The sequence below is a fragment of the Anarrhichthys ocellatus genome, unplaced genomic scaffold (genome assembly GCF_004355925.1).
Source record: "Anarrhichthys ocellatus isolate YVR2014 unplaced genomic scaffold, GSC_Weel_1.0 scaffold12, whole genome shotgun sequence".
Taxonomy (NCBI): domain Eukaryota; kingdom Metazoa; phylum Chordata; class Actinopteri; order Perciformes; family Anarhichadidae; genus Anarrhichthys; species Anarrhichthys ocellatus.
The window spans coordinates 7,882,124-7,908,853 of NW_022280042.1; the positions used below are offsets into that span (position 1 = coordinate 7,882,124).

A 26,730-nucleotide genomic window follows, 5' to 3' on the forward strand; every position below is an offset into this window, starting at 1 on the left:
TATATATATATATATATATATATATATATATATATATATGAACGCATAAGAAAGGCAGAGAGTTTGGTCTTGTGAGTGATGGAGCCGTCTTACTGCATTAAGGCTGCTGTGTGGCAGCTTTGAGGCAACCATGAGAAGTCTCCGCCTACAGAGCACAGGCCCGCCTGTCTGCATCGTAGGCAAACTAAGGGGAGGGGGACACAAGGCCCACTTGAAACTATATTTCGACAGAGAGCATGGCAATATACTGCGCATGCACACACACACACACACACACACACGTTCATACAGGAGAGCAGTTAGCTCACCGATCCTGTCACATTTTGAACTGAGCAGGTCGGAGAATACACAGGGCCTCTGTGGAGGGGCTCCTGCTGGAGAAACATTAGTATCATGTAAAAAATGCTGATGGTTAGCTGGGGGATTAGGAGCCATGGCGTTTGGTAGTGGTGTGGTGGTGCTGAGGCTGGATTCGAACCAAGGCGCCAGCGCGTACGTTCAATCCAAAACAGAAAAAAAAGACGCAGATAAAAACATAACAGACGCATGGACGTGCGGGTTTTGCGATGCTCTAGCACCTCAAAACAACGGCCATTAAACAGTGGAAAGGTGCTGGAGGAATGGAAGGGAGTTCCTCAGACAGAATGAAGCAAACCGTTTGGTGATTGACAGGTATGGAGGCGAACTGGGCGAGAGGAATGTGGGATGCGCGTGGGAGGGTTCAGGGCTCGGGGGGACCGGGGGCGGGTCAGTCGTGGTCGTGCTGGGTGTTGTAGACCGTCTCCCCCGAGGAGATCTGGGTCAGTCTCTTGCTGGATCCCCACAGCTTCCGTGTGATCTGGCCCGAGCGCATCTGAGAAGAGCGGAGGAAGAAGAGGAGGAAGTGGGATGGAGGAGAGTGGGGGAGGAAAAGCGTGAAGTCAAAGGAAACCGGAAGGAAAGAAAAGAGGGATATGATTCATGAGTGGTTGATTGATTAGTTCATTGCAGCTTGATTGACTTGTGAGGCAAATAAATCAAAGGTTGATTCACTTTGGTAAGAAAAGATGAAAAGCAGAAAGGTGCAATGGTTCACTGCCTGCATGGAGCTCATCTACACTACCACACTATGTACATTATCAAAACATTAAAGTCGATCTTGGCGCAGGATTATTCGTTTTGCATTATTAGATTGTGGCTACACTGTTAATATGGCTTGAGTTTGCAGAAAGTGTTAATTCGTCTTAAGTTTGTTTCACAGCATATTTGTTACAGTGGTGGAGTACACACAAACACGTCACATAATGACACTTCAGGTAAACAGCAGGGGTTTGGAGTTTATCCCAGGTCAATGGCCAAATCAAGTCAAATATTGCACAGATGAGGTAAGCACATAAAGTTGTTTTCAGGTCACGGTTGTGGCTCTAGTGGCCTCTGTGTCTGCTCAAAGAACAACTTCAATCTGTGTGGCTCAGATGTAAGTGTGTGCGTGTGTGTGAGTGTCGGGGGAGGGACTAGAGCCACTGGGGTTTATGGGAGCTAGGGGAGGGGCTGAACACGAGCTGGTCACGCTGGTGTAGCAGGCGGGTTGGCGAGCGGGCCCGGAGCGGGGCCAGCAGGGGGGACGCCAAGAGCGTCGATCCCTCCAGGCTCTGAGCGATGTAGTTCCTCAGCGAGCTCTTTACCTCCGCCGGCTTGCCCACGCCCACGATGATCAGCTTGCCGTCCTCCAGGCCCACCAGGACGTGGCTCTGCTCCTTGGCGACCGAGACGCAGCGCACCGGCACCCTCATGGCCATGGGCTCCGCGCACAGGGACAGACTGCAGAGGAGAGACAAACACAGCTGTGACGCCCACATGCAACGCAGACTGCTGTCAGAAAAATGCAGTTTCTGAGGAGTTTACCTGTAGAGGTCACGGATGGACAGGTATCCCTGCTCGCTGCCGATGACGACGTACTCCCCCGAAACACACATATCAGTCACCTGCTCCTTCAGAGGCTCGCTGCAGAGGTGCTTCCCATTGACAGAGTAAAGGTGGAGGGCGTTTTTATCCTGGGGAGAGAAAATGAAACACCCGCTGTGAGTAACAATTTCCGACTTAATCTCAATCCTCAAAAACCCATGTTCGAAAAAGACTGCACGTAGCAGAATATGAACTGGAAACCTCGAGAAAAAAATTATTTGTAAAGTTTCTTGGGAGTTTTGCCTTTCACACAGCTATGTGAAAGGCACTCATTTCCACATACAGTTCAAAAAATCTGAGATTTAGCTTTCCCTGGTTCCCCTTTCTTTTTTTTCAAGCAGGGTCTGTGTATATCTGCGTGCACCTTCAGCGTCGCTTTGCCTTCGAGGCAGGTGTGGACCAGCAGGTGACCCTCCCAGGACACGGCCAGGTGGAGGATGGAGAGCGGCAGGGAGCTGTCGCACGGCGGTCGCAGGCAACGCATGTACTGACCCCGACGCACCGAGTGGATGATCACCGTCCCATCCTGGGGCACAGAGAGTGGCAGCACACAGTGACACACACGCATGGTATTTTAAAAAAACTACAATTACAACACTGTTCTAAACCTTACAAATCTCTGTACTAGACCCAGAATTACACATATCCAGGTCAGTGACCCCTTAGTCTAAAGTAAACCCATTTTCCAGCTCATTACAGTGACTCAGCATGGGATTGAGAATCCACACGTGATTCCATTCTCCAGCATAACACCGTCTTTCTGTGTGTGTGTGATCTTACCCGTGATCCAGACACAGCCATGTCCAGCTCTGTGCTGATGCTGACACTGACCACCTCGTCCGTGTGTCCATACAACACCTGAACTGGTTTGGGATGGAGACCCACGGGAGCTCCACCCTGCACAGACAAACAAAACAGACTGAGAGAGGGAACGTGTCCGGTCGTCGGACATAAAGAGAGAAGATTTTGTGTGCAAATTAAAATATGCATAAAAACAGATGGATTGTAAAAGCACTTACAAATCTTTGAAACATTTGAAATCAAGTTAAATCATCAAAAATATTCTTTCATTTAATAACTTTTATTCTTCTAGTTACATTAATCAACTTAAGAACTTGAATAATACCCGAAAGTAAGACCCCAAAATGAATACTGGCCCTTTACGTTGAGTTTTTTTGTGTCTGCGTGTTTTATGAAGTTGATTCTATGACTTTAAAACTCTATTTTTGCAGATCGGTATCTGTCACGGCGTATAAGCGAGTCCTGGCTGTGCTGACCTGCTGCAGAACCTGCCACACCATGCAGGTTGTGTCTCTGGAGCCGGAGATCAGGTGGATGCCGCAGTGGTCCGTTGACAAGCACGTCACGATGTCTGGAGGAGAGGTGAGCGAAACAGCTGACCGTTACAGGACATACAACGGGAAAAAACCCTTTGCAGGAAGGGCTAAAAGGGTCATCATCATCGTGCTTGGCCTGCTTGTTTTGGATGCGACAGATTTCAAGACTTCTCTTTCGCTGAGGTGTGCGTAAGGGTGTAGGGTGTGTTTACCCATGTGTCGGATGTGCTGTCCCACAGTCTTGCCCTTAACCAGGGAGGTGACCCGGAGGCTGTTGTCCCAGTGGCCGCCGCTGAAGAGCAGCTTGCCGTCGTGGGAGGCCACAAATAGCCTCGCCGTTACCTCCATGCCGGGGGCGAAAGGTCCGGAGAGGAAACGCTGGGTCCTGGGTGAGGAGGGTGAGAGGAAGACAGAGAGGAGGGAGGGAGGGAGAGCTTAGAGAGGACGCAACCTGACGGCAAAAAGGCAGCGCTGCATTGTTACCGCGGAGCTGCTCTGCTGGAAATACTACGTTTGCGTGAGTGTTCTCACTTGGCGTTGGACACGGTGGGGTCCTTAATGAAGGTGAAGTAGTTGGAGATGTTCTTGTTGTAAGGCAGCCACCCGTGGGTCCCAACCAGGCAGTTCTGACTCACCGTCACCTGGAGACAGAGCAAACGACATCACATGTCTGCCCTTAATTCATTCCTGTTGTTTACAACTTCTACAATTTATAAGGAGTAAAAAATTAAAAATAATTCCATTATTATAATGGCTGTCAGTATTAGCACCCGGCTCACCATGGTGTCAGGGCTCCCCTGGGTGATGAAGGAATGGGACTGATTCTTTGGCACCACGGCCTTAACCAGCGGCACGTTGTCACTGATGCCCTGCAGCATGACGGGGGGAGCATTGAAATCTGAGTTATTATAGGGGCATGTTTTCATGAAAAGTGATGGTTATAATTTTGGTTAAATTATTCCTTTACTAGCTTTATAAAAAAAAAAAAACACTGAGCAGTAGAAAGATCAAACCTCGACAAAGAAGGACTTGAGGTCGCTGAGGTGTTCGAACATGCTGAAAGGACACGAGTCAAGCTGAGCCTTCCTCTTCTCCACTTCCTCCTGAGGCAGTCGCACTGGATGGGGCTCCTACGCGCACACACACACACACACACAAGTCTAAATCCGATTCATCGGCACAGATGCAGCACTTCATTAGCTCGACGGGTTTCACGTTGTGTCTGCCGTGTTTGTGTCTGCACCTTGAGCAGCTGGCAGGGCGTCTGTCCAAAGTTGCTGATCATGCCCTCCAGGGCCTTGCGCTCCTTTTCATCCGTGATGGCATCCAGGTCCACCGCCCCTGCAACACCAAACCAATCAAAACACTACGCTGACAATTCACAAAGGCGTTGTTAGGACGTCGTCGTTGCAAAATAATTATAACATTTTCCCTTTCCCTTTTAGGAATTAACAGGAAAACCGAAGTAAATGTTTTTTTTTATTTATTGAAATACAGCTTACAAAAATACCACAAAATAAATGTGTGTTTAATGATACACTCATCAATTATTTAAATGTGTTTATGTTGTTTGAAAAAGATAGGCGTGTGACTGAATGCCTGAAACAATGTGTATGAGAAACAACATTGTCAACTAAAGACTGAGGACGGAATAAAGACCGTGGCAGCGTCGCCACTGTTCTGGATGCTTTACCCTCGTATGTGCAATAGTAGAAGACGTTGAGGGCCTCCACCGCCGCGGGGCCCCTCTGCTTGTAACCAAAGATCAGGTCGATCCACTCGTGAAGGTGCGCCGATACGTACTCCGACTCCTGTCACGAAAACACATTATTACAATTATCATGTAGCTTGTGTATCAAAAGGTAAATTCTTCTACTGAGGATGATCCCGAAGAAGCAAAGTCATACAACAGCAGTAGAACTAAAGCTGCGTCTCACCAGGGCTTTGCGGTGTTTGTAGATGAAGTCCTCGGGGGACTTGGCCCATTTGGGTAGAACAACATCGCCAACCCTTTCCTTGGAGATCTGCAGGCGACCCAGATCAAAGCCTGAATGAGGGACAAGGGAACAGAAAGAGGGAAGCGAGGTATAAAGAGAGAACAAACAGTGAAAGAAGGAAGGGATCAGAAAACAAACAAACATGTGTATGCCTTAAGAAGTTTTGTATAGAATATTTCAAACCTTACCGTTTTGGTTCTCAAGGAATTCTGGGAAGTAGAAGAACTCCGGGATGAGCTCCTTGACGTCGTTGGGGTTGTCCATGAGGGTCTGCCATGTCGCGGGGATGGAGTGGAACTGGCGGTCGGCACAGTCAAACCTGAGCCGAGGCAGGACGGAACGGATGAGCATCTATGATCAACACGTGTGTGGGAAGCAGAGGAGGAGCGGTGTGACCGACTGGTGTCCTTACCGGGCGCTCTGCAGTTGGATGTGCAGGGAGGTGAAGGGCTCCACTCTGATCAAGTAGTGCATCACTCCGGCAGCGTTTGAGTAGTGGGTGCCATAATGGAACCTGTCGATGGTGCCCGTTGGGTCCTCGAAACTTTCATACCTGACGGGACAAAATTAAAAAGTTGACTTGAGCAAGACGGATCGGCAGCAACGTGCCTTCCTCTGATAATTTAATTATGAGAATGATGTAAGTGTAGAGGGATGAAACGTACTTCTCTCTAACAGCCTTGGCATTGCGTTCGTTAAGAACCGCCACTGGCTTCGACAGGTCCCTGAATACCCGGGGATCAGACAGGTCCAGCTCCTCTGAAGTGTAGTCAGCTAGAATCCAGGGAAACTGGTAAAACACACAACAAGTTAGCTCAAACATTCACCCAGTCGCCACACTTGTACAGTCATGTATTCAGTGAGGGACGTACCACCGGATACTGAGCCAGGTTGTTGTACGTTCTGCCTGCAATCGTGTTGAGTTGCATCAAGTAGTCAAAGTTGGAAATCTCCCGGTTCACCCATTTCTGTGCAAAAGCAGAGTTTTCCTCAGTTTAACACAAAATATTACAAACCGTACCATCAAATCCTCTCTGTTAAAATGATATACCTCAAAACAAGATGACATTGTTTGCGTTTTTGTGAGTAATACACTCAAAACAAAAACGTTTCCTGACCTGTGTAAGTCCGGAGGCTTTGAGGAGCTCCTGCGGTGAGCGGGTTCCATAAAGGCTGAGGGACCGCAGCAGCAGCATGCGGCTGTAGACCTTGTTCCTCACCTGTTAATGAGAAACACAACCGTAAACTATTTCAAAGGCAAGAAGGGATCAAATATTCTCCTGCGATCAAAAGAAATTCAACAGGCGTTTGAAATTAATGTCAGTTGAATTCATCACCTCCTTCTTGAAGTTGAGGAAGTAAGTGGTCTGGTCGATGAGGAAGATCTCCAGAGCTGAGCGACGTAGGTTATAACGCCGCAGGTGGACCTCTCGGATCTGAGACAGGGGCCATTTGAAGTCGTGGCCCACTCCTTCAGGAAACAGGTTGACCGTTAGTGCACGTAAAGGTTTAGTGATGTTTTTCCCTCATCTTTTCTCCTCCGCCCCCCTCGCTCTCTCCTCACCTTCCTCTTTCTCCTGGCTGCTGTCGTAGAAGTAGATGTGTTGGGTGGTGAGCTCCAAGCGGCCGGGCACCACGTCCACCACCGTCACCAGCTCGCAGTCCTCCCACAGCACCAGCTTCTCCTTCTGGCCCGCTTCCTCTGCTTCAACTCTGCGGGACAAAGAATTGTAGGCTGTGACTCTCGACTTGGTTTCTACAATGGGAGCGCGGTTGTTCTGTGGTTGTCGTGTTTTGAAGACTGACTGGTTGTTGGCGGCGGCCGGGTCATCCTCCGGCAGCTCCAGGACGTCGTCCTCCAGGTCGCTGACTTTAACCTGCTTCGCGGCCTCCAGCAGCAGAGACTCAGCGTTTACACGCTGCTGATGGACACCTGAGACAAGCAAGAGAGAGGGGGAGAGGATTAAACGCTGAGAGGAGGCATCCAGAGACGGTGCCGTGGGTTATACCACATGGCAGTGCAGGGATTTAGCTTCCTAGCATGTCTGTCAAGGGCTGACAAACTACAAAAACGTACCTGACAGGAACATAACATGTTTTTATTTCAGCTCTGTTCAGTTTTTCTATTCCATAAACAGAAGATGTCTTAAAGTTGCACATTCACAAAATAAAAGCCTCAACCTTATATGTGACGTAATAAGGAAAAAAAACTAGTGGATGGGACATGAATTGCAGTTATGATTGGTCCAAATAGTCGAGCATTCATTCAAGAGACGACACACACACCAAAAAGCCCACAGTGAGGCGTTGTCGCATTACCCAGGTTGTCTCTCAGAGCGCTGGCCTCTCGGTGCGGGTCAAAGTTGTAATTACGAACCAGCTTCAGCCTCATGCGGGAGAAGTTCTCAGCGCTGGACACCCTCCAGTGCATCTCATCCTGCTGCCTGTTAGAGTTGTTACAAAACACACTTGTAAATCTCAAAGGCAGCCTTTATTTACATCTCTATATATTATATGAATACATTTTGTTTTACTACAGTAGAGTACTGCAGAGGAGAGAGGTTGATGTCGGTACCTGTCAGCCCAGGGCCCTCTCTCACACACCAGACCCCGGCGTGCTGCCTTCCACTGCCTGAGGATGGCGCCGTTCTGGCTGTGCTGCTGCTTCAACATGCTGTTGTAGCGTAGGTTCTCCTGGCGGCCTCGGCGGAAGAAAGGCTCCACAAATTGCTCCTGAAGAGGAAGAATTTACGGGAGACGAGCTTAAGCTTTGCACCCAAAGATTAGATAGATTAGGTCAGACGGAGGGGAAAAAGGCTTCAGTTATTATTTATTGCTGATCCAACTCACCTGGAAGCGGATCTTGCCCTCACCCCTCTCCCTCTCTCTCTTATGCAGGCTGACCATGAAAGCCTCGTAGCACTCCTTCCAGTAGAGAGCCATGGTCTCGTGGCCCTGGCTGAATGTTTCGATTTCATACTGCTTCATGTACGGGATAATCTGGAGACAAGTGGAAGTGAAAAAGAGAACATTCCCATTAAGTTTTCCAATAAATTCGTATCCGATATAAACCAAAACAACGATTAACTCTAAATCTCCATCTCGTACATATTTGTCGAGGTAGACGCGCCACTCGGGGGAGTTGCAGTACAGCTGGAAGTCCTCGAAGAAGGACGGGCTGCCGTTGGTGTCGGGGAGCTGGGGGAGGTGCAGCTCTATGAAGAGGAGGCGGTGGACTTTGGAGAGCAGCGTCCGCAGCAGGGGGACCAGGAAGGAGTACGTCTCCTCCCTTTGCTCCTGGATGGAGCGCCGCAGGATGCCCTCCACCTTACCCAGCAGGTAGCAGGCCTCGTCCTGGCTGGACACCTGCTTGGTCTGCAGGATGCCGTTGAGCTTGGCTGTGGCCATGGCACACACCTGGGACAGAGGCCATTTATTAATGTACATGAATAAAAAAAAACACACACGGAAAGGAGGGACAGTGGGAAGAATCGCTCACTTCAGGGTCCTCCTGAGCCATGAAGCCCAGTAGCAGCCGCAGGCCAACTTGGGAGAGCTGGAACCACTGAGCGCCGGCCGAGTACCACACCATGAGGCTGTCCATCAGCGTCACCGTCTCCTCCAGCACCTTCTCCGTCCACAGCGCCGGGTTGACCAGGCCCTCCGCCTGCAGGAAGTCCTGCACCATGTGAAGCAACCGCACCGCGTTCTCCGTGTGCTGCGGCAATGTGGCGGCCGACGCCTCGCGGTTGTCGCCCACCGCCCACTCCAACATACGCTCCATGAGACTGCGGGGGGAGAAAGAGAGGGCACAGAGGGAGGAGGAGACACCCGTTAGATACAGTCAGCAAACCAGTCTCTGGAAACGTGTCTTCAGCTACGGGCTGACCTCAGTTTGATTTGGTCGACGGGCAGCAGCAGCTCGTTGGCGGTCGCCAGTTTGGTGAGGGCCGAGAAGACCTGGCCGCGCTCCAGCCACGCCGAGTCGTCCGAGCCTTCCACCCCACGCCACATCACGCACAGCACGATCTCCAGCAGCATGGTGCACAGCTCCTCCTCCGCCCGCTGGGGGGCGACATCACACCAGAAAAAGGAGGGAAAAAGAGAGAAAAGTCATTGATTGCTCAAAAAAAAAGAAAAAGGACTTTATTAAGATGATAGTTGATGTCACAACAGCGTTTCTTATTTCACTACTTAATGCATTCGAACACCTCTAAAAGCCTTGTGACAGCCTGAGCTTCAGCATGATCCCCCTCTAATCTGTCTCCAGATAAAAAGTGCTCAGTCTGGAATGTAGATGACACTACATTTGTGATGGCTGAATTTATTCTGCCGCTTTGTCACATTCCACAACCCTGCGGCTTTAAAATGACACATTTAATTCTATAGCCGACAGCTTCCTGCTGCGGGAGGAGACGGGTCGTCTCTGTTCCGGCTCTGCAGCCCCAGCGACACCCTGAGAAGAGCTCGCTGGATGAAAGTCCAGCCAGGCTGTGCAGTAGCATTGAGACAACCTTCGAGTACATCATATGAAACAAAAATATCTTACTTGCTTACTTCTCGGGGCTTTATGAGAAATCATTTTAGGGATTATTATATAGGGAAAAGTTACATCCTTTCTCTTGAACCCTCTCGGCAGAATGAAAAGCATCACAGAAGCAGCCATCCCACCTCAGCATTGTTGAAGGACTCCCCCAGTGAGATGTTGTCGCTGAAGAGAAAGCTGTCCTCAGTCAGGGAGGAGGTTGCATCTCGATCCGCGGCGGTCCCTGGGAAAGGCTTCGAGTTCTCCAGCGGCGACGGTGTGCTGGGCACGCTGCCAGGTGTTTGGCTGCCGCTGTCCCCGCCCTCGTAGGCCTGCAGGTGGGACAGATCCAGCATCAAGCCCCCCGACTTTCCCACCACCCAGGGCCTGACGTGCGGCGGCGGCTCGGCGGAGGCCGAGGAGGACGGCGTGTCCAGCAGCGAGATGACGTCGCCGTTCTCCAGGCTGTCCACGGAGCGAGTGTCGCCCACGCTGAGCCGGTCGTCCTCTAGGCGGCCGGCACTGCCCGCCCGCGACCTCTTCTCCAGCGGCAGCTCCAGGCGGTTGGCGGCGCCTCCGCCCCCGGGACGGCTCAGGTCCAGGCTGCAGGCGCTGATGGTGTCGGTGCCCCGCTGTGGCTGGGACCCGTCGCTCCGCAGGTAGAGCCGCATTAGGGTGTCCTGCCAACACTGCTGCTTCGAGATCTGGATGGCGGCATCTTGTTGGGATTGTAGCAGCTGGTACACCTGAAGACAGAGAGGGGAAAAGGTTAAAGTTCGAAAGCAAATAGAAAGTAATGTAGGAAGCATTTAATCAATTGCTGGGACCTTCGGTCATTTCCTTTGTCAGCTGTTATGCAATATTTGTGATGAATAGTGTGGATGTATGAGTGCAGATGTTTTACTCACCCTCTTGCAGACGAGGAGGCGTTCGCTGGGTCCGGCCCGGTGAGTGAGCTGGACCAGAGCCATCAGGTCCTTGTAGTTCACCACATGATCTGTAGATTTTAGACACACAAGTTCACATATGTGCAACTGTATGTGGTATTGATTGGCGCTTCCATGTGCTGTCTGTGCTTTTCTTTTTTCTACTAATGACAGACAGGGGAGCAATTCTGTCTAATGCCTCCGACGTAAAGCCTGAGCTCCATTGATCCATTTTTCAGCCTCTCTAAAATAGCTGTTTAGCCTTCAACTGCAGTGTAAATATGACTGGAGTAGAATTTGAATTTAAAGTAACACTAGTTGAACAGTTAGTGTAAACACTAACTAAAAGAAATAGAAGAAAAGCTGACCTGTGTGGAGGACCTGGTTGAGGAGACAGCGGATCAGTGTCGGAGTGATGTGAAGTTCGGAGAAGAGCAGCGACAGGCCGGCGTAACCCGCCTCCCTCAGCCGCAAGCGCTGCTTATTCTTCTCGTAGACGCGGTCGCAGCGCAGCATGCGCTCAAACAACTGCGCAGAAGAAGAATCAACAATTTTGAGTCGGTGTTTAGCACAAAAGTCGTTTTTACATTGAGGTGAAGGACATGCATTGGGCCCCGAATTGACTCACTAATGTTAAGTTAAGCGAGTACATTTGTAAAATTCCATAATTGCTGATGGACCCACCTTGAAGACGAGCTCCCGGAGTCGATCTGAGTGCTTGTTGTTGAGCACGAGAGCGTAGCAGGAGTCGGCGGCACCGGGCTCGAAGAGGAGCAGGAAGATCTGGTCCCGGGCCGGACTGGTCTGAAGGAGGCTGAGCAACAACTCCAGCAGCCCACACAACTGCAAACACACGGCACACATTTAATACTTCTACGTAGTTTTGACGGATTTATACATTGTTAGGGGTAACTAACTGCTTCAGCTCCCATCAGAAGAGGCTGTATGGCGGCAAAATGAAGCGGTGAAAATATTCTAAATATAGGGTATAATTAAGCGGCTATTGATTTGTTTATGTCTCTAACATATGTCCACAGAAGTACATTGCTTTGCCTGTGCTCCATGTACTGTAGGTAATACTCTTTATGGATTACGGATTAGTACCTCATAAAAACCCACTTCAAAACAGATAAAAACTGTGCTTGTGTTGCATGATTTTATACCTGGATCATGTAATATTTAATCACATGTTGTACTTTCATGGTTTTAACATAATACATGAAGACTCAGCGCAGCTTGATGAATGGATAAGTATTATCAGATGCCCAGCAGTGAAGGAGGATCATGCGATTATATTGACCATATGTTCGTAGAGGGTGATGTAAGCTTCCACTTATTAAAGAACTATTATTAAAGAACTACTCAGAGTAGTTCTTTTCTCAGGCTGCCAACCGGCTCAGAAAAAAGATGGAGTATTTTGTATTCCAACACATATGATAACGTTTCTAAACGGGTTTATTTACTTTCATGTGCAAGCCATAATGTCAGACCCGCCCCCTCACCTGTTCCTCGTCTCCGATGGCAGCGATGTATCCCAGAATGCTGTGCATCTCCTCCTGCGACATGCCCTTGCTGATGTAGTACTTGATGAGGCCGCAGAGAGACGTCCGGATGGTGCGGACATCGTCCTCGCTCAGGTCGCTCTCTCTGTTGCTGTTCCTCCTGAATGAAGGAGCACACGACGACGACGTTTAGCGAGAAAGACGCCGAACTAGTCGGACAGGGGATGAACTCTGGGAAACGGCATCTCACCCGTAATAAAGGCGCACGGTGTCCAAGAGGAACTGAACTCCATACTTCTTTCTGAACTGCTTCCTGTTGTCTTTGATGACGGTGGACATGTACTGGATATGACCTTCATTTGAAGGAAACAAAATTATGGTGACAGTCTGGAGACACACACTCTTTTTGTGTTTGCTGTAACATAAGATTCAGAGCCGTCACTGTGCTCGTAATTTTGGTTTCCACCATTTTTATTCAAATCATTAATATACATATATTATTATTTAGCTTCCTCAAAAACAGCAGGAAGTATTGACCCATTAAAGAAATAGTTCAACTTTTTGGGAAATACAGCGCACACACAGATCTAACCTATGCGTAGAGGGAAGTCTCCTTTGTTCCAGATGTTGAAGTTGAACAGCAGATGTGTGTGAAGCTGCTGCAGCAGAGCCTGGTTCTTCTCATAGGTCACCTGTTCTATCAGCAGCTGCATAGAAACCAGCACGCTGACGTCCACGTGACCTGTTGGCAGCTTAACACAGACAAAAACAATGCATTGAACTATTGGTTCAATTATATGCACACTTAATGGTGCACTTACAACATGATAAAATACAAGAAGGGGGAGAAAAGCATGAACAGGGCCCTTTTAAGACACACACATCAACAGGTACTTACTATATATAGCCCCATAAACAATGATGAGGCTGGTTGGAGATCAAGTTTAAAGCAATGCATCTAACACATAACCAGATAAGGAACACGTTGGAGTGGGTAGATGCACATTAGTGGTTTATTTGTACTTCTTTTCAACCATTTACAGGGTGTGGTTACTTTGCCTGGAGCAGCTTTTACCGCATCAAAGTCATTTTCTTTTATCCGAGTCTCAGCGGAGTCTTTTATTTTCCCTCGGGCTAAATGCTAATTCAGATGCATTTCCTCACGATACACAAATAAATACTTCGGCACACGCACACCAGACAAAAGATAGAAGAGGGAAGAAAGAGAGCCGAGGTAAAAAGAATGAGCAATCAAGGGAAACAGACAGACACAAAGAAAAAGACAAACACGGGGACAAAAGCTGTCTGAGGTGAAGTCATTTCAGGTCGAGCAACATTCAGAATTCTCTTATGTCCTTTCTGCATGTAATTCATTCATGTTGTGAAATGCACCCTGATATTAGACAATAACAAGAAGAAAATGCTTTTTAAAACATCCTTCTGGGAAATAAATTCCACCCTGCCCCCCCCAGGTAATATTGTTCACGTGCAAAATTAAGATGAACCGGAAACCTTCTGCAGCAGAGCTCCCAGTGTGCCGACGCCATGCGAGTGGAGCAGATTCTCCTGGTTGATAGGGTGCCTCTGCAGGAAATGCTTCAGAACCAACAGGAAGGTGGCCACCAGATTCTTTTCAAGGCGCGCCTCTGAAAGCAAAAATAAACATTTGTTTCCACACATGGCTCAGTTTCATGGTTACATTTAAGGTAAAGAGGAAGACATAAAAAAAAAGCGGACCTGAAGCCCGGTTGGACGGCAGAATGACCCAATCTCCGTCGACTGGCGTGGTCACATCAGGGCTGATTAAATCGGACCCGGCTGCAGGATCACTGGCCTGTTGATCCGGGGTGATCAGAGTCAACTGCTCCAGTATGGGGAAGAGCACCGGCAGGCCGCCCACACAGTTGATCATATCCTGCCGCAGATACACAACAGCGACACGTTTTTCAAACAGAAATGCACGCAATTCAAGTTGTAACATTCCTCTGAGCGCAGGACTATTACACGACGGCAGGAGCCGCACGATCCTCCCACCTTGATTTCCCAGTTGACCACTTTATTCCCAGTCAGGCGTCCATGCAGCATGTTCGGAGACAGATCGAGACAGATGGGGTTCCTACACGCCTGTTGACAAAACAACTGAGTTTAGTTCGCGGATATCTTTCAAACAAATAATAAGAGTCACTCTTTAATTTGACTACATTGGTGAACACGCCACAAAGCAAGTTTCCACATTCTGAAGGGATGACCGAGACCGCAGCGGTCCAATCACCTTGGGCGAGTAGTGCAGCAGCATTTTGGTTGAAAGATCGCCGAGTTCGGATTCCTGGGCTTTGAATGGAGAGATGCAGTTTGGACCTGCGTAGAAGACAGGAGGAGAGAGAGAGAGAGAGAGAGAGAGAGAGAGAGCAAAAAACATTCTTATGCTTATTTTTACTTTTATTAGTTTCTATCTAGTTTGTAATCTTTATTGCTGGTTTAATTTTCATTCTTTAGTAACACTGTTGCTGCTTCGCTGTTCTAACATCATTATATTTTTCTGTCATTTCTAAATCTCTCCTCCTCTTCCTCCCCTGCTTACCAGCACTACAGATGGCTTTTATGTGGTTGGGCTGCAGGGGTTCATGGAAGACCATGACGCTTCCCAGCTGGCCCTGCAGCGAGGTAGGACTCCCCCACTCGCTGTCCTGGGTCCCCGCCGAGATGAGCTTGGTCAGAGACTCCGGCTTTCCCCCCAGCAGCCCCCCCCAGGTCTGCGGCAACAGGATGGAGCCCAGCGAGGAGCGAGCAGTGGGCGTGGTGGCGGAGGAGAAGGGCGGGTCTGGGATCTGGGAGGGCGGGGGAGTGGTGGTCCGGTGGCCTGCTGAGCCGATGCAGCAGGAGATGAATGGCTGCGGGTGGAGGACAAACACAAACATCCATGAGGTGCATATAAGAAACCTATTTTCTCTTCTTATAAACAGATAAACACAAGAAACAGCAAACTGCAGGTTACCAGAGAGCCATTTATGAAAACACACACAATCCAGTTGCCAAGAAGTTGGTGAATTCCCACTATTAACCAAGTGAGTGCAGGTCTCACCTCTGTCATGGTGGGATACTTGAGGGGGGCAGACAGTTTCTGCTGCCCGTCCACGTAAATGTACACGAGACTCTGTCCGAATGGCCTCTTTCCTGGTACGTGCACCACACCGATGCTGTGCTGTAAATGGAAATCCACACGGAATTTAGCCCCTTCAATCCCGAGCGTTGCTCTCTTTAATCAGACATTCGGTTAAAAGGTGTAATCTTCTAAATATAGGGTGCCGTCTGTGTTGCCAGATTTCTTTTTAATCTAGATGTCCCTGTGGAAGGGAGTTCAAAATCATTTTCTGCAATATAACTGGCACATTTTAGCGCTTTTTTTTTTATCTTCTATATTTCAGTGGCTCAATCTTTTCAGTAAATTTGTGTCGACAGCTGATGTCATTGAACCGCACTCACCCAGAGCGAGTCACAGAAGCAGTAGTCGGGCAGCATGACCGTGACGTACTCCTTCTTCGTGCACACAGCCACCACCAGCACACCCGCTGAGCTGATGAAGGCCTCGAACCCCGTCCCTCCGGGGGTAAAAAAGCTGTACGGGATAAAACACAAGAAAACATTTTGTGATAATCTCTCGCACTGCAAGAAGACATTAAGATGACTATGTTCTTGTGTTTCAGTCCCTCTCCTCAGTACTTTCTCTTTTCCTCTCACCTGTACAGCTGCTTCCTCTTGTCCTTGCTGAGTGGGCCCAGCTGGTCCTGGTCTAGTGACAACCAGGCGAGGAAGCTGAAGGCCGAGCCGGGCCAGCGCTGCACCGTCGGAACTACAATGCCCGCCATGCTGGGTGACAGGTCAAAGTACTGCATGGCGCTTTCTAGGCCCTGCTTTCGTACCATGGCCAGGAGGGCCCTCAGGGCGGGACCCACATAGGGGTGAGCTTGAGTGGACTCTGGAGGCCTGAGGAGGCGAAGGAGTCCCAAAAGTTCCCTGGCGCCCAGGGACTGGGAGCCCAGCGAGCCCACCAGCCCCAACAGGCTCTCGGCGCACGCTCGGTGCAGGCGCTGGTCGCGCTCCAGGCCCGCCAGCGCTCGCATGACCATGGCGGCGTTGACGCAGGTGCCGCGGGTCTGGCGGTTGAGGCAGCTGAGGCGGCGGAGCCAGTCGGCCGTGAAGAGCTGCCGCTCCGACGAGTCCAGCTCCGGGAGCCACTGGACCAACAGCAGCAAGGGCTCCACGTTGCTGATTCCCAGAAGCCCCACTGAGGTGTGCTCGCCCTCCACCGCCTGCACACAGGAACACATGTTAACACAGACACGACAAAGACGCCAGAATAACCACGGAGAGACCGCAAAAGACAACCCGTCTCTCACCATGTTCATCAGCTCCTTGAGGAGGAGCCGCGACGGCTGGCCGAGTGAGGTGAGCACTTCATAGAGGTGATTGTAGCCGATCCTCTCCTTGAACACCTCCTGCAGAGGGAAAGTTAAATGAAAACACGATTACAAAGCTTCCTTAGCGCAGAGCAATAACCTCACTAGCATGCGCTTGTGCTCCCGTCACCTTTGCTGCCGGTGATTTGTGCATCACTGTTGTCAGGGCTTTGATGGTCGCCACAGCGAGGGAGTCTAGTCGCCCTTGAAACACCTGTGGGGGGGGGGGAGATCAGACTCGTCAGTCCCTACGGCCAAATCCCTGGCAGTGTAGTAACATTTGGACACAAGTCAAATCTCCTCTTATTCCACATGAATGTTACAGCACTGTTATAAGGTGACAAGCGTGCATACAATTTAAAGCCACATTCATATTTACACACAAGGTTTGCAATGCTAAAATGATAATGATCAATGTATTTAAGGCGCTGAATACAACATGCATCACACTGAGGAATAAAAGAGAGACTTAAGTAGATGCATTTTGGTTTGATTCAATTAGTTTGTGTGAGAATATGAGTGAAATCATCGTTTGTCACTGCGGTGCTGAACTGCAGATGTTTTTGTGAAAAGTATCGTCTTTCTGCTCCAGGTGATACACTTTTTTTTTTTTTTTTTTTAAATGACAAAAATCCTTTTAATAGCATGACGATCTGACTGGAGCAGGAAGCTCTCGGGGCTTGGACAAAACAAAAACACCCACCTACACACACACACACACACACACACACACACAAAAAGAAGTACCTCGCTCTTTTTCCTCGCACAGACACAGATTCACAAAACAAAAAGCATGCAAACCATAAAAACACGAGCCAAACCATGACAAACAAACACATCTCCGTCCAGCTCTGTACAAGCTCATGTCCAACATGTTCCTTTAGAATAAACGTGCAGCTCGTAGGCTGGTTGGCCCTTAAGAGAGTCTTGGACCAGCTGGAGAGGGATTGTGGCAAAAAATAATAAATGAATCAAACACTTGAGTCCAGATCACCTCGAACCACTCTGAACTCTGTGAGAACACACTAGGTCAACGTGGTAGCATTCACCAAGTATACCGCAGAGAATCAGGACAATGGGGGTGGGGGGGGTGAGGAAACCTGAAGTAGCGTTAAAATAAATGGAAATGACACAGCTGTGACAAGTGGTCACTCCACAGCAAGACAGCTGAACGGCCGATTCTGGTTTTAAAATTTCAGTTTTGTGTGTTTTCATGACGTCTGCCTTACTTTGGAAGCTCTCCGCTGTGAATGAACTATAAAGCCGCTTTGACCTACTGAGCCGGAGTTCTACACGTGACCCCCGAAAGCAGCCAAAGCTTGATGTCTAAAAACCCAGCCAAGCACACTGAAGCATCGGCCACCACATCGGGTTGCGGCTGCGCAGCAACAAAAGGCCCATTGCTGGTTTGTCCACCTGTATTCACATTATCCAGATCAATGGAGGGATTATACCGTCTAAAAAAGGTGGCTCTGTGAGTAGAAACAAAAAGTACAAAGGGTAGAAGGGAAGCTGGTATACTCTGAGGGGGAACAAGTGTCCTTTCTGTGCACATGAGATGATTGAGTGAAAGAGCCACGACTGATAGTTGACACTACACCATTCAAACGGGCCTTAGACGTATCAGAAACCTACAGTAAGTGACAGCTTCAGAGCAATAACTAATCAAATCGATGGTTTTTAAGGAAGGTAAAGACCGCCTCTTTTCAGTTTTTCAAAATGCATGTACATGCTTGAAAAATCTCTCATTTGATGTCTTACTAGCTGACTTGTTATAACCTGCTTGAAGGACCAGATGAGTGGGGTTTATAGCATCAGGAAGATTGTGAGATTGGAAGCTGGGGGGGCAGTGTTCAGTCTCTATGCTAAGCTAAGCTAACTGGATGTAGCTTCATTTTTAACAGACAAGAAACGAGAACGGTGTTCTTCAAACGCTCTCAGCAAGAAATTAAAGTAAGTATTCCCCAAAATGTTGAGCTGCTCCTTTAAGACCGACCTTGTTGACAACCAGACCTACCGCAGCAACCTGAACACAACTTCATTTAAAAGGATTTTTGTAAAAAACGGTCTCTGGGTCAACTTTTCTAAGCCACAAACAAAACAGACTGTGACAACTGGTTTAACGGGAAATACGGTATGAATGTGAAAACCCCAAACATGGCGGCGTGACAGTCTGTTGAATACATGATGCTCACACAATCGGTTGCCTGCCAGCACCCTGGCAGTCTAGTGACTCAGTGTAGTTTTCTGTGAGGCCACGATCCAATTACAAATAATCGTCTGGCACAGAGCAGCGCGAGCGTCTTGCTGTGGAGGGCCCACGTGGCTCTGGTGAGGTGAAGGGGGTGGGACTTGGCAGCAGGTGAAGATAAGTGGGGGTGGGGGGGATTTCTCGGCGGTACCTGAGTGTCCCTCTCTCCTGTCAGTAACCTGTTGTTGGTTATATCTTTCTGGTCCTTGTCTGCAGCCGTGCACCTCGCGTTAACCAGCTGACACACAACAACAACAACAGGCAACGTGTCAACACGGCATGTGGGGAGGTTGACAGAAAGAGAAAATGGAGACACGGGGGGAGTCAGAGGATGGTGCAGAAGAGGGGAGGGGGGGAGGGAAAGATGGTGTAAGTGGAGGAGAGGGCGAGAGGTTAATAGCCGTGACCCTTCAGCGGGGGGAGGCGTGTTGGTGATCCAGCCTTGCTGTGGGAGGTAAACATGCAATGTGGGCAAAATGCTCTTAAAACCAGACCTGGAACATAATGCACCCCAAATGACATGTTAAATACCTGGGGCCATATTCACAAAACACCCTAAGGCTCCAAACTGGCTGAGTTAGTTAACTCCTGAAAAATAAGGAGCGAGTCCGTCCAAACTTTAGGATACGTAGGGGTCACTCACAAAGCATTTTAGCTCTTAAAGTCTGAGAGAAGTTAGAGACAATCCGGACAATACAATGCTCAACAATTCAAGATTTTAGTTTGTGTCACGTATTACATCTAAGTTATATCCATCTATCTTATCCTGTTGATTAATGAATACCGATTCCCTGACACAGACCCGTCCACCCGTCATTGTTGACACACTGAGTAAGGACATGATGTCATGCATAGCAGCGGGGTCAACACTGCCCCTCCTCTTCTCCCTTGGTTCCTCTCGGCAGCGTCTAAGAGGAAACTGTTTGCTGCCATTAAGAAGGACTCCTCGTGTTAAGATCCTTTGTGAATACAACCCCAGAACTACAGAAACCGATTCACCAAGAGACCTCCAGGAGTTTCAGTATTGGAAAGTGCATTTACTGTACACATCCTTATAATTCTACCACACTACATCTCAGAGGGGAATATTGTACTTTTACATATAAAACGTGATAAAGAATTCACAAAACCTTTACATGGAAAAACACCAGCAGTGGAGAAACCACATCATACTGGTACAACCTCAAACAGTATTGTTGTATCATTATGGTGTAACTAATAACTTAAGAATAATGACGCAGCTCTGAGCTCAGAATGATCAAAGCCCAAATCCAGCCGCTCACACACTGAGAACTGAGCTGTGTCCTCGGGTTGTATTTCGATAGAAAGACCTGTGCCGTTACCTTGCTGTTCTGCAGCAGTCGCGTCAGATGCTCGAAACAGTTACTATTGAGGAAGATGGCTTGTAGAACCGGCCTGTCTGAACACAGGAACATGTCCCTGATGGTGTCTGAGAGACGGCAGGAGACAAAGGGAGGGAAAGAGAGGCACAGAGAGAAAGAAAAGCAAAGACAGCCATGAAACAAGAAGGTGGAATAAGTCACATGAACTTAACTTGAGCTCAAAATAACATTCAATATCACAAAAGTGTTGCTTGAGACTTTTATTGTCATTTAAGACCATACCTAGCATATTTACTTGCAGCGCCACAAAGCGGCTCTCCCAGTGCCGGCCCAGTGCCGGCACTCTGCCCTTGGCTTGTTGCTGTTGCTGTTGTTGTTGTTGCTGCTGCTGCTGCTGTTGTTGTTGGGAAGCAACGACAGCGGCCGGGTCTGAATTGAGCAGCTTGAAGTAGTTTTCCAGCACAGAGGCGATTTCCACTTGCCGCTGGTCGGAGCTGGAGGCCAGGAGGCGCTGCACCACCTCCCGCAGGCAGCCCAGGGTCAGCAGGGCCTTCCGGTCCGGGGCCTCGCTGTCCCAGTCCTCGCCCTCGTCCGAGGAGCCGCTCCCCATGGAGCAGTCGGCCAGCACCCGCATCAACACCTCCATGGTGGCTGGAGAGATGGCCAGCAGAGCGTTCCTCTGGAGCAACAGAGAGTGGAGAGAGAAGTATTGCGGTAAGTCAAAGGCAGGTTACACTGGACAAAGTGCACTGAAAAAAAAGACATGAAGTATCTATTGGTTTGGTCCTTGCGACTTTGTTTGTTTGTTTCCCATCAACATGCTTTTATTTTGTATTTTTTGAGCGCACACAGAACGGACAGCTAGCAGACCGTGAGGAGATGACACCAAACACTTCTTCTAGGTCACACAATATTAGGCCATTTATTATGATTTATGTATTTTGCATATTTCCCAGGAATAAGGAATCTTCGGTTGTCAATGGGGATCAGGCCTGTGACCTGCTAGTTAAAACATTCGGCGACATCCGGAGGCGTACCTGATCACCAGCTACTATGGCTCCAAACAGGTGCAGCAGGCAGCATTTCAGGCTCTCCTTCAGGTGCTCGCTCTCCTGGAAGCACTCTGGAACAAAGGAAGGGCACAAATAAACACACACACACACAGTCCATTAGTTTGATCTGTAGGCGTGATGTCTGCTACGCAATTACAACGAAACTATAGCTCAGAGCAAACCGCTGAAGTTCCTGTATTTCTGTCGAGTCTACACACAGACACGCCTTTATCTTTTCTGACTCTTTCGTACACATGTAAACACTCACACACGAAAGCTAAATGAAATCTGCGAACCAGATAAGATAGGAGGCCAGTTAGCGCACACACACAATCACACACTTGGCATGTGGCAATTGTGCCAGTAACCTCTGGGTCATGATGGTCCCGGTCATCCATTAACTCATCTGTCAACACGTCCGACTGGGGAGAAGAGATGTGACATCTCGGCTCCGTGATGTCCGTTTCCTTTATCCCAACCATGCTACAACGTTCTACTCTTACTTTGTCATTTATCCTATATCTAATTAAGCTTGATGTATAAATAGTATTCCACCTTGTTCTTTGCACAGAACACACACACAGTCTGTCAGGTTAGGCCTCGGGTGTTATCTTTGGTGCCAAACCACAGCAGCCACGCAGGACAGAAAGAGAGTATTTGTTCAACATGGCCACCAGCGTAGCTGAAGTGGCTCGACAGACACCGCTCGCTATCGGCTCATCTCAGCGCCGGGCAAACGGGACGAGGACACAAAGAGTGGATTCAACTGGACCCGGAGAGGAAAGGAGGGGAGGCGGTGAGGGAGAGAATGACACTTGGAACTTAGGAAAAAAAGATGGTGGAGGAGAGGAGAGGTTTTTATGAGAGGAGATTGCTTCCTCATCTGCACCCGAAGAAGTTATTAAAGCAGGTGATGCAAAGTAAGGACCATATACAGCAAGCGCTGTAATATCGCTACTGTGTTTGCAAATAAGCTATGCAAACTCGCACAAAGTAAAGTTGAAGGGACTATATATTTTTTTAGGACAGGAAAGTACCATGTACAGTTGATGAGTTTGCCTTAATCTGACTATGTTACACGTGACTTACGATAAAAGAAAGGAACAAACTCCACGGTGAGCGGAGCTGCCTTGTACTTCTGTCTGCTCCTCTCTACTGTGCCCAGCTGCGCCCTGGCAGAAAAAACAAACAACGGGATGAGAAACACTTCTATTGCCGGTGCATGTTAGCGTCATGGTTGTGACGGTGAAGCGTGGGACGGCGTTACCCGCAGGTTCGATGCCTCCAGTTGCGGTATGGGTCGTAGAGGCTCTCGCAGAACGCCAGCGCATGACGGACAAACTCCTCCGCCTGGCTCTGGTCTGCCATCTCCTTCTCTTTGGTCTTGCTCTTCAGCTGCAACAACAAACACAAACACACGTATTGTACAGAATGCCACTTCCACATTTATGTTCCTCCAAAATAAGTGAACCTTTCAACTGCTATCTTTAGTTTAGCATCTATTTTTGCAGAGCAGAGAGAAACAGAAAGATCAGAGCGAGGACATAAGAGGGGAGCCGCACCTGCTGAATGTAGAGTGTTGTCATATTGATGATGTGATTGATGTAAGAGCAAGTGCCAATCTCCTCCACGTTGGACAGGTTCCTATCAGAAACAACCCATCAGGCACAAACACACACAAAGTCGACCATTAGTTTATGTTTTCTTGCTTTGTAAATCGTCTATTCCATGAAGATAGCAATGCTAACGCTACAGCACAATCTATGAAAAACACAAGATTGATATGTCACAATCTCTTCTGGTGCTGCTGTGAAGTAGCTAAACAGTTTTGTGCGTGTTTACTGCAGAGACCTGCAGACGATGATGAGGAACTTGAGCAGCAGCAGAGCCAGGTTCTGCTGCTCGGGCTCCAGGCCGTCGGAGGCCTTCTGGACGCACTGCAGCAGCTGGTGGCGCAAAACCTGCAGGATGTTGTCGGGGAGGAGCGTCAACACCGGGGGAACCTCCTCTGGCCTGGGGACACAGAATTAATCTCCATTAGATAAGAAAGCACAGGGGGGGGGGGTTAATAATGTCAGCAATGATGCAGATGTGGCTTTTTTTTTATCATGGAGGTGTCGCTGCAGTGTACACAAGGGCAGCTTGAAGGAGCAGACCCTGTTCTGTGTTCACTCACTCACTCACACACTCTTTCCTTGGGGGAAAAACCCAGCTTGTGAGCTGCACTGCATATGTGACAGAGAGAGAGAGAAAACGCAGCCAAAAGCCTTGCAAAGAGTGTCAGTGGGAAAAGTGGGACAGATGTGGCAGAGGAAGGGAAGGAGGAGAGCGGGGGGGGGGGGGGGGGGGGGGGGGGGGGGGGGGGATTAGGGAAGGAGTAAGAGGAAAAAGCAGGAGAGGATGGGAGAATATGAGTCAAGGGAGGAAGAGAAACAGGAAATGACGAGAGAGACGGAGAGAAGAAAAGCTTCCTCCACCTCCTCTTCACATCCCCTCAATCCGTGATAAAGATGTGACACGGTAACAACAAACTTCGCCTATTTCTGCCCGCTCTCAAATACCGAACTCGGGCTTCATATGTTCGCATGTCGACACCAATCAGAGCAGCACCTGCAGCAGAATGGGACCGCGCCGCACGAGGGCATCTGGTGGCTATTTTGGGTGGCGCGGCGGAAGGCTGTGCACAGTATGTGGTCACGCTGTGGATGACGCAAACCAGAGGAGATCATACTGAACGCCCTGGCGATGACCTAATACAGGAAACTGCAAGGATGTTTTGTAGTAATCAGGGCATGTGATATATTATAGACAGTGATTCCCCACCAGGAAGTGTCATATGCGGGCGAATTCTCTTGCACACACGTTGTGTTTATAGTTCCACTTATTTTTGGATAAACAAAAGAGGAAGTGGGTATTTACCGTCACCAGAGGTAGCTTTTGTTTCTACTATTTGAACTATTACATGTAAAATATGCTTGCGACATGAAAAACAACCGATAAACCCACAGTTTGCCAAAACTTACCTCGACGGTGGCTTTTCAAAGTCCACGTCCAGGCATCGCTCGTAGGAGCTGATGAAAATCTCCAGCCATACCTTCAAGTAGTCGGGATCCCTCTGAGAAGTGAAACGACAAGAAAGAAAGAATGCGTGACGGGGGAGGGAGACGGGGGAGGGAGAGAGAGAGAGGGCGGGGTAAAGAAAGGAGACAATGTAGTTAGTGGCCTTTGCTGACAAAAGCTGTCTTGGTTAAAATACATAAATGACCGGCAGCTGACGGGCCTTGTCTGCAGTAGGATTGAGTTTGTTGTGTGTGTGTCGTCTGTAACTAGACAACAATAGGCAGCAAACTTTTTTTGTCTCTCTGATTCATCATGATGGTGACAATGAAGGTGATGTTTTTCATGGCTTCGAGGACTTAAATACATTTTTGCTTTTGTTTGACAACAAAAGGATACAAACATCTGATTATGTGGAGCGACAGCAAAAGAACAAGTGAGACGAGATGCAGTGCATACTGAGCACCATGTTGACAACAGGTTTACCAAGCTGCTACCCGAAGCATGACAAACACGTGACGGCAGGAATATCTCAGGTGGCCTCTTATCTTTTTCGGGGCGTGGAAGCTGAAATGTTGCACCTGTCGGAGCGGAAAACGAGCTTGGCTGCATTCTGAGGAGGGGCTTCGAGCAGCCGGCTGACCGGCATTTCCTAAATTCCCAGCGAAAGGACGGGATGGCAACGTGGGCCACGGAGGAAGGCTGGGCGGGGCTCGGCTTGCCAGTTCCTTGTGTATAAATGTCCTTAACCCACAGGAAACAAACAAAGGACACCAAACACATGGGACCACGCAGCAAAACTGCTTAAACAGCAAGAGCTGGCACCCTAAAGACGAGTGTTCATTTAGAGTCCAAAACGTCTGTTGCTTAGTACTTAAGCTCTTTCATATCTCACTAAAATATGCAAATGTGCCACACACTTTGCCAGTAAATACACATTTCATGTGTCATGGCTGTTTCGAGGCTGAAAGCAAACACGTAGACCGCAAACAAGTACGGCGTGTTCTGGAGCAAATGCATTCGCAGCAGAGGTGGGAGCCTCACAGCATCACCACAGGCTTGCAGCAGATCCCGTCATAAAGACTTTGAGCCGTCTGGAGGGTGCGGGTGAGCCATCTGGGTCAAGGAGCGCCGGAGAGGTCATACAGGGGCAGATTAACACCGGTCAGTATATTGTGCATTCGGGGATACAGTTTGTTTGTTTCACACACGTGTCCATGGCGGAAACCAAAGTGCGAGACCAACAGAGCGACTGACCGATTGCATGGATTCCGAAGCACCATCATGCAAGCTCTGCTGAGGTCCGCGCCCGACATTTGTCACTCATTCTAAGAAGAAGCAGGCGACTTTCAAACAGAGAATCGAATGTGTATTGAGCGACCCCGGGAGACAGAGACACAGATGGAGAACGAGAACACAATGCAACACTGCGCTCGTGTTCACAGTGTTATTGAACGGCTCTTTTCTGATTAGACTTTAATGTATTTCTTCATTTCCTGTAATGAAGCCACCCACACCTGGATGCTGCAGAAACAGTGCGCACCTAAAAATCTCCCATGATGCCCAACAAATTCATACAACTTCCTATGAAGCTATAAGGAATAATTCGCAGATTAGAGCTTGAAAGTGGAGAAACACACACACACACACACATACACACACACGCATGCACACACCAACTGGAAAAACTGGGTTTTCTCAGGATAGCAGTGCCATCTGGCTATAAAGTGAGAGACTGATTCTGTCTGCGTGTCAGTGTGGAATCAGCCAGAGCGAAGCAGGAAGCAGCTCTCTGCAATGCCTATGAAGTCATCAGAACAATCCTGCGATGCTGACCTGTGTGTGTGTGTGTGTGTGTGCGTGTGTGAGAGAGAGAGAAACATCTGAACTCAGCCACGTGTGAATAATATGTTCTGTTGGGAGAACGCGGCATGTCGCCCGTGTGCCTCTTTCTTTCCTCTGCGTCTGCATGAATCACTGACTCCAGTGAGAAAACCTCATTTTTTTGTGCCTGCTGCTAAAAGCTGTTCTTTAAGTTGACCAATAAATACTGCATTGTCTTTACGTCCACGGTGCCGCCAGATAATTAGATGATGAGTTATGGCAGCAGCTTCACTCTCAAGTGAGCTCACTAGTAGCAGTGACTGAATGACTGTGTGTGCGCGTGTGTGGCCTCTTTTAGGCAGCAGCTCGGGGAGCACAGATGCCCATTGAGGGTTTTGGACTGTGGCAGGCAGGGACACACCCTGGTCTGCATGGCTCTGTTTATCCATGGCCTTCATCACTGGCCTGACACACACACACACACACACACACACACACACACACACACACACACA

The 26,730-nt window shown here is 48.8% G+C and overlaps 1 protein-coding gene across 3 annotated transcripts in view; it reads right to left on the bottom strand.

The window, feature by feature from the left end:
- Positions 1 to 12: 12 nt before the first annotated feature.
- The window catches only part of nbeal1 (neurobeachin-like 1), a 31,925-nt gene continuing 5,207 nt past the window's right edge, over positions 13 to 26,730 (bottom strand). Inside the window, exons 2-54 of one of the 3 annotated variants that reach the window (XM_031851968.1) lie at positions 24,358 to 24,449; positions 23,186 to 23,347; positions 22,897 to 22,978; positions 22,602 to 22,729; positions 22,424 to 22,506; positions 21,320 to 21,405; positions 20,565 to 20,961; positions 20,283 to 20,389; positions 19,091 to 19,177; positions 16,819 to 16,902; positions 16,629 to 16,727; positions 15,970 to 16,541; positions 15,715 to 15,847; positions 15,314 to 15,433; positions 14,813 to 15,122; positions 14,504 to 14,589; positions 14,266 to 14,355; positions 13,969 to 14,146; positions 13,744 to 13,877; positions 12,824 to 12,983; positions 12,482 to 12,584; positions 12,232 to 12,391; positions 11,414 to 11,572; positions 11,098 to 11,257; positions 10,712 to 10,800; positions 9,950 to 10,549; positions 9,168 to 9,343; positions 8,778 to 9,066; positions 8,387 to 8,695; positions 8,129 to 8,278; positions 7,854 to 8,011; positions 7,598 to 7,722; positions 7,085 to 7,211; positions 6,843 to 6,991; positions 6,616 to 6,749; positions 6,397 to 6,498; positions 6,151 to 6,246; positions 5,944 to 6,068; positions 5,691 to 5,831; positions 5,467 to 5,597; positions 5,219 to 5,328; positions 4,975 to 5,092; positions 4,525 to 4,622; positions 4,295 to 4,411; positions 4,061 to 4,150; positions 3,813 to 3,922; positions 3,494 to 3,666; positions 3,222 to 3,316; positions 2,725 to 2,841; positions 2,309 to 2,470; positions 1,885 to 2,033; positions 1,665 to 1,800; positions 13 to 853 (exon numbers count right to left, since the gene is read on the bottom strand). In XM_031851968.1, coding sequence (XP_031707828.1) covers positions 749 to 853; positions 1,665 to 1,800; positions 1,885 to 2,033; positions 2,309 to 2,470; positions 2,725 to 2,841; positions 3,222 to 3,316; positions 3,494 to 3,666; positions 3,813 to 3,922; positions 4,061 to 4,150; positions 4,295 to 4,411; positions 4,525 to 4,622; positions 4,975 to 5,092; positions 5,219 to 5,328; positions 5,467 to 5,597; positions 5,691 to 5,831; positions 5,944 to 6,068; positions 6,151 to 6,246; positions 6,397 to 6,498; positions 6,616 to 6,749; positions 6,843 to 6,991; positions 7,085 to 7,211; positions 7,598 to 7,722; positions 7,854 to 8,011; positions 8,129 to 8,278; positions 8,387 to 8,695; positions 8,778 to 9,066; positions 9,168 to 9,343; positions 9,950 to 10,549; positions 10,712 to 10,800; positions 11,098 to 11,257; positions 11,414 to 11,572; positions 12,232 to 12,391; positions 12,482 to 12,584; positions 12,824 to 12,983; positions 13,744 to 13,877; positions 13,969 to 14,146; positions 14,266 to 14,355; positions 14,504 to 14,589; positions 14,813 to 15,122; positions 15,314 to 15,433; positions 15,715 to 15,847; positions 15,970 to 16,541; positions 16,629 to 16,727; positions 16,819 to 16,902; positions 19,091 to 19,177; positions 20,283 to 20,389; positions 20,565 to 20,961; positions 21,320 to 21,405; positions 22,424 to 22,506; positions 22,602 to 22,729; positions 22,897 to 22,978; positions 23,186 to 23,347; positions 24,358 to 24,449 — 8,253 coding nt within the window. In that variant the 3' untranslated portion in view covers positions 13 to 748. Of the gene's footprint in view, positions 1,801 to 1,884; positions 2,034 to 2,308; positions 2,471 to 2,724; positions 2,842 to 3,221; positions 3,317 to 3,493; positions 3,667 to 3,812; positions 3,923 to 4,060; positions 4,151 to 4,294; positions 4,412 to 4,524; positions 4,623 to 4,974; positions 5,093 to 5,218; positions 5,329 to 5,466; positions 5,598 to 5,690; positions 5,832 to 5,943; positions 6,069 to 6,150; positions 6,247 to 6,396; positions 6,499 to 6,615; positions 6,750 to 6,842; positions 6,992 to 7,084; positions 7,212 to 7,597; positions 7,723 to 7,853; positions 8,012 to 8,128; positions 8,279 to 8,386; positions 8,696 to 8,777; positions 9,067 to 9,167; positions 9,344 to 9,949; positions 10,550 to 10,711; positions 10,801 to 11,097; positions 11,258 to 11,413; positions 11,573 to 12,231; positions 12,392 to 12,481; positions 12,585 to 12,823; positions 12,984 to 13,743; positions 13,878 to 13,968; positions 14,147 to 14,265; positions 14,356 to 14,503; positions 14,590 to 14,812; positions 15,123 to 15,313; positions 15,434 to 15,714; positions 15,848 to 15,969; positions 16,542 to 16,628; positions 16,728 to 16,818; positions 16,903 to 19,090; positions 19,178 to 20,282; positions 20,390 to 20,564; positions 20,962 to 21,319; positions 21,406 to 22,423; positions 22,507 to 22,601; positions 22,730 to 22,896; positions 22,979 to 23,185; positions 23,348 to 24,357; positions 24,450 to 26,730 lie in introns of all 3 variants that reach the window. The other 2 variants (XM_031851969.1, XM_031851967.1) reach the window with 2 other exon arrangements.